At 39.1% G+C, this 6,608-nt stretch overlaps 1 protein-coding gene across 2 annotated transcripts in view; it reads right to left on the reverse strand.

The window, feature by feature from the left end:
* The window catches only part of LOC149829273 (protein tesmin/TSO1-like CXC 2), a 32,011-nt gene extending 28,163 nt beyond the window's left edge, over window positions 1–3,848 (reverse strand). For both annotated transcript variants that reach the window (XM_090018009.1, XM_090018008.1), the window contains exons 1-3: window positions 3,701–3,848; window positions 1,411–1,571; window positions 410–1,340 (exon numbers count right to left, since the gene is read on the reverse strand). In XM_090018009.1, coding sequence (XP_089874135.1) covers window positions 410–1,340; window positions 1,411–1,571; window positions 3,701–3,763 — 1,155 coding nt within the window. In that variant the 5' untranslated portion in view covers window positions 3,764–3,848. The remainder of the gene's footprint in view (window positions 1–409; window positions 1,341–1,410; window positions 1,572–3,700) is intronic.
* Window positions 3,849–6,608: the final 2,760 nt, after the last annotated feature.

Below are 6,608 nucleotides of genomic sequence, written 5' to 3' on the forward strand. Positions count from 1 at the left end.
ATAACCTTCTATAGGCTTGGACCTCCTTCTATAGGCTTGAACCTCCTTCTATAGGCTTGTCCTCTGAAAAGTGGCGACCTCTAGCAATGAGCCAACAAAAGGCAACCCTAGAATTGATGCGCACAAGGCATCATGGTATTAATCCACTTTTCTTCTAGGTTGCTAACTTGTTATAACTTATGGTTACATGACAGCCAAAAGAGTTGTGCTCAGTGCTTTCTGATTTCCTTTAGCTCCTTTATTTAATTATGGATCATGAGCAAAGTAACATGGTCAACTACAAAGGCTACAACATTGTCGTCCCAAGAAAATATATACAGACTGAACTTTGAAGTAAGTTACAAATAGAAGAAAATATTTAACCATAATGAATGATGTTAGGAAGCAGAATCTTAAAATGCACACGTACCTTACAGCTGACTGGAATCCAATGCCCATCAGGATATATGGACCTATCATCTGTTTTCTCAATCTTGTCACCATTGTCCAACATACTCTGCAAAGTTGTAGAGGGCACTTCAGGAGTGAGATCCATATCATCCTGCGCATCAAGCTCCCTGGAACCATTTGCAGGATCTTTTAAACTGACACTATGTGAAGAATGCAAAGAACCAGAAATTTGTGTCCTGCTCCAGCCATTAGTGCTAATTTGGGAATATTTTGGCATAAAAGAAGAAACAGAATTAGAATTCTGATTTGAAAGTTGTTGTGACTGCCCTAATTGTGCCTTTGTTTCTGTGGAGGGACTAAAAATAAAAAACTCGTCAGCATCATTGACGGTCATATCTGCCCAATCGCACTCTGGCCTTTCATCATTCTCTTGATTGAGAAAACCTATACTATCCCTAGTATTAGCTGTATACTGCATATCTGGTGCACCCAGTGCTTCTGATTGACCTTCATAACTATTCAAAATATTTACAAACTGCATAAGTGATGACGGGATATTTTCAATCTCAGGGAAAGGCAGAATACTAGGTATTTCAATCCCAGATTCTGTCTTAACATTGTAGGAAGGTGTCACACTACCCTTGGAGCCATTATCAACATAGTGTACGATTTGATATGATTCAATAACTAGATTTGATTGCCTAATGGGCAGGTTAGTGGCATCATTTGTAGTGTAATCATCATGTCTGGGATTATGTGCAGAGCATCGCACAGCACCCCTAGCATCACTATTTTCCTGCATGGTTGTAGAGTGCACATTATCAAACTTCACTTTTGCAGCAGCCTCAGTGGAAAAAGAAGAATGCTCAAGAACATTCTGAGCCCCTGTTGGTGCTTTGCTTTCTTCAACATCTAGAGACTTCACATCACATGAACCAGAGAATTGATCCCTGAAGAAAAATATGAATTAGAAAACCTATCTTATAAAATAAATGAATAGGACAATAGAAAATCCCTCACCTTCTAAGGGCGCCAGACTGGCTCATGGAACTGATTCTTGGCAATGCAAAAACACATGGAGGAGAAGCACAATTAAGCTCTTGGAATGAGTGTGTAACATGAACAGACTTAACTGGCTTAATAGGAGACAGATTAGAAATGTAGTTGAACACAGGAGATCCCTACACAGAGAAAAAGAGATGTTATCAGAAGGAAATCTTTAGGGTAGGACTTCTAGTAGCCAATGTTTTGAGAAAGAAGCCAAAGCTTTAGATATGCCCAGAAATTAAAACGGAAGGGGAAAAAAGGGAAAAGATTCAGTGGAAGAAGCAGCTCATATAGACAGAGGCATTGACCAATAAAAAAAATGAGAAGACAAACCATTTACATTAATTATTTCCACATCACCATGCTATAATAGCCAACGGCTTGAGAAAGAAGCCAAAGCTTTAGATATGCCCAGAAATTAAAACGGCAGGGAAAAAAAGGGAAAATATTCAGTGGAAGAAGCAGCTCATACAGACAGAGGCATTGACCAATAAAAAAATGAGAACACAAACCATTTACAATTGCTATTAATTATTTCCACATCACCATGCTAATATATCCATAACAAATAGTTCAGAAGAAGAAGAAAACGGTGAGCATCAAACAATTACGATGGGGCAGATAAAAGGAAGAAGGCAAGGAAAAAGGACAAAATTAACATCTTCAGTAGAGAATTGTCAAACGTAATCAGCATTAGGCCTAAGTGGTAATGCAGCAAGTAGAAACAAACCAAACTTAAGTACATATTTAGGCCAACTTTAATCATTGAAAAAATTAGCTGCAATGCTGAAAGTAGCCACCAATCGGCCATGAAGGAGTAAGAAATAAAACCAGGACATGACTTCAACCCCAAACATGGAAACCAAATAGCGTTGTCCCATAAATGCATAAATGCATAAAAGACACAAATCTTCAAATGAGCATACAAAATACCTAGTTTGAATGGTGAAAAATCATCAATATTATTAAGTTTGAATAGAAATACAAGTGAAATTTCATAATTTGATTCATTGTCAGAAAAAGGAATCACCAAAAATCAAGACAAAATCACCAAATATCTTTATGGTTATGCATCAAACATCAAAATTCATATTCATTAGTGTTGCAGATCAAGATAATAGCACATCAGCAGAAAAGCTCCATGACAAGGTGAAGTAAAAATGAGAAACTAGACCAAGAAACACCTACAGAACCATCAGGCATCTCAGACTGACAAGAAATCCGTAAAAGATAATGACAACAATAGTGACCCTCAAGTCAATGGGAAAGAAGCATCAGATCTCCAAAACCAAGTAGGAAAGAGCAAAAAACAGAAGGCAAGAATAGGGCCGGGGATGCAATATCCACCAAAGAACACACACCGATTTGACAAGAAAAAGAAAATCCAAGTTTCAGAATTTTGAGAAGAAAAAAGACGAGAAACCCAGTATGCGGAAAAAGACCCTCAAATTGCGCAAAGCTGATAGATACCTCACAGATCTACATACCAAAAAAAGAAAAAAAAACACTCGCATTAAATAACAAGCATGCCTGGAGCACACACGTGCGCACATGTGGATATACAAAAAGATTAACAAGAACGAACAAACTAAAAGTAGTACGACAGATAATACTCATCGAAATAATGCAAGAAAGTGGAAAGATCCAGAGGCCGACTTGAAAATCACAATAAACCCCAAAATTAAGTCACAACGATAGTATGTAAGTGCTTTGTGTGTTGTGCGTGTGTGTGTGTGTGTGTGTGTGAGAGAGAGAGAGAGAGAGAGTTCCAGCTTCCCTCATTTCTTAAAATCGTAAAAGGAATACGAGAAATCTTTCAAGCATCAAAAGAAAAACAACAAATCCAGACAGAAACTCGTAATTGTCGATTCCTTCCCCTTCCATGAGAGCGAGAGAAGAAGAGATGTAGAACAAGCAACAGTAAAAGAGTGACGAAGAGCCAAATACTTCACACTGCTCCCCAAATAAACAGTCAAACGGAAGTCGTGAACTGCAGTTTCGGAAATTCCTTTAAGAATTACCCCAAAAACTAACCCATCTCCAGATCGAGACATCTTCTGTCCCAAACACAACCGAGAAAAAGACGGAATTCTTTTCAAAAAAAATAAAATCACCGAAGTTGTGAACTACAGTTTCGGAAATTCGTTCAGGAATTACGCCAAACCCCAACCGATCTCCTGATGGAGACTTCCTCCTTCCCGAACACAATCGAGAAAAACAAGCCGGACGAGAAATACGGAAAAAAATCGAAAGAGAAAACCACCTCAGCTGCGGGAGAAGCACAGGCGCGATCGTAAATCATCTGCTTCTTCTCCGGCGTCCCCATTCTTCCAATCGCCAGGCGATCCCCGGCATCCTTCTCCCTCCCTCCCTCGCAGAGACGAAGGAGAAAGTGGCAGTAAATGGAGGGAAGACCAAAACTCTCCCTCAAATTCAGGAAGAGAAATAGAGGGAGAGAACGAAAGAGAAGATGAGTGAAATGGGCGGGAAGATGGTAATAAAAACACCTCCTTTTCGATTACCAGACCCCACCACCTCTCTCTTCTTCGCTCTCTCTAAGCTTCCGCTCTCCCTACCCCACCTTCGCCGTTAAAATACAAAACAAAGAAATAGAACTATTTTTTTTTCTTCTATTTTTTAGTAGAAAGTTTACAGTAAAAGCACACAGCATATTAGTTATTTAAAAAAAAAGTCCAGAATCTTCTTTGTTACATTCAACTACCTTTTTTATTTATATTTTGAAAACTTATCAAGGAACAATGTTATCAAAGCCGATTTGAACGGAGCCTAAATCGACCCCTTAAAAGGTGTTTGATTTGCGAACAGAAAGGACAAGAACGGTGCGTCCTATCCTGTTTTGTCCTGTTCGTAAACACCCAGGACTAGCGAATGAAATTTCTTTTTTTTTTCATAAAATGTCCATGTTGTCTGGTGTACACTGTTCCAAGGAAAGGGCAAAACAGCGTGAGACAGAAAAAAGTGTTCCACAGGAACAAGTGGAACGCTCTCTTCCGCTCATATGTGCACCCTGCATTTCTGTGAGTGTGAGGACCAGCGTGGACCTCATGCGGCGAACGTCCCACAGACATACATCCTGCCAAATCAAATGGCCCGTTAATGAAATAAAACAAAAGACGATATGGGTGTTCTAGAAATTGTTTGTTTTGTGCTAAATCAACATAATTGGCTTGCATCTAGTTGATTCTATCTTGAGTTGATTCATTTACATATTTAAAAAATCAATTTATAAAAAACAAATAAAAAAGTCTTTGCAACAATTTGATTCTAAACGATCCAATTCAATAATTTGATTTATTCCTAAATCTTGCAATGAGATGGCATAGAATTCAAGCCAAATTAGACAAGTTAGTGATTTGTGTTATTCTAGTAATTGTTACAGACTATATGTAAAATGAAATAACTAGAAAAATTGTGTTGTTTTGTGAATAATTGTTCAATTAAGACCTTTATATAATTTACCAAAAAAAAAGGATTTCTCAAAGGTGATGGATGTAATTAGAGCCGATAAACGAGATGAACAAGCCAAGGCTCATTGTCGTGACGAGCCAAGCTGACTTTGAGCTCATAATGAGCCTGAGTTAAAGTTGATGAGTTCGAGCTGTTTGTTTATAGAATAAATAGATTGGTTTAGAGCTGTTAGGAATAGAACTACAAAAACACACACATGTAAGATGTATGTAAAATATATTTTTAATACTTAACGAGCTTATACGAGTCATTGTTCATATTCAGCTTACTTATTTTACGAGTTCAAAATAGGGATGGCAGTTGATCGGGGGAAAACGAGGCTCTACCTCGCCTTGCTCCGTTTAGACCAAGGATGGAAGACATGAAATGGGGATAGAGGTTAAAATCAAAACCCATGTAGGGATGGAGCTGGGGATGAACTTACGCTTTCCCCCGCCCGCGTCCCGATCCCCGCCTTGCCCCTTTCCTAATCTTTCTTTAGAGATGACAATAGACTGAGGAGAAATTAGATCTCGTCCCATTTGGACCAAAGATGAAAGACATGAAATGAGGATGAAGGTTAAAATCCATACCAGTGCGGTACTGAGGTTCGGATTTTGAGACAGGACGGGGTGGAGACCTTGTCCCCTGCCCTCACCCCAGTCCACTGCCGTCCCTAATTCGAAAGAGCGAGCCGATCATGAGCCGATCCGCTCTCGGCTCGGCTTGTTTACCCGCCCGAAATGCAATGATGGAAGCATGCAGGTTTAACCACCCTTGACTCTCGGACGCCCCTTTTTTTATCGTGTTTTTTATTGTTATTCAATATTTTTGTATTGATTGCTCGTTTTTTTAACGACTTTTCGGTCAAATCTCCGATCTCTTTGATATAAAATTCACTGAAACAGCGTCCTCGGTAATATTCCTCTCTCGTTTTTTCTACTTCGAGCGAGAAAATGACGAAAGAACCCTTTTCCTTCCAGGGGAAACAGATGCGATGAGTGCCTCGGCATGTATTCTAGTATGAGGTTTACCAAACCCTTCTACGATACGGCATTAAGGAATCCGAGAACCTCAGATTGACGGTTCAGATCATTAGTTTGTTAAGAGTACACGAGCTTGCGCTTATGGGGTGGTTTAATTTCGTTAGTTGACACGTTATATTCGGCATAGTTACCAAGACGTCATGTGTACTTAACACGTGGTCTCTCATATAGGATATTACTACAGCAGTCGTTGACGCTCTGGCTGTGAAAAGAGGGATTTTGTGAAATTATCGTAATAAAAAACGTGAAGTTAAATGGCTAAGTTTTATCTGCCTATTTTTTTAGTTTTTTTTTTATAACCCGAAGGAACCGCACCTGGCACCAAAACCCGGTCGCACTGGCTCAGCCTGCTATACCTACGGTCATCGTGCTGGCAGTGCAAAACTTAAATCTAGGATCTCAGATCCCAAGACCTATATATGCTATGCATTGGCTTGCGCAGAGGAGCGACGCCCATGAGAATCGAACCTTGGGCCTATTTTTGAGGGTCTTTTTTTTTTTTTTGTAAGTTTGCAAGTCTCTTGAACTGAATTTTATTTGCAATTTGCTTATTATTTACAAGCCTGAGTTTTTCTAATACTTATAGTAAATAAACATTATCATAGAGTTATTTTGCAGTTATGAATAGACGAAGACAAATAATGCAACTTTGGATGA

Source organism: Nuphar pumila, chromosome 9 (genome assembly GCF_984573655.1).
Source record: "Nuphar pumila chromosome 9, dmNupPumi1.hap1.1, whole genome shotgun sequence".
NCBI classification, from domain to species: domain Eukaryota; kingdom Viridiplantae; phylum Streptophyta; class Magnoliopsida; order Nymphaeales; family Nymphaeaceae; genus Nuphar; species Nuphar pumila.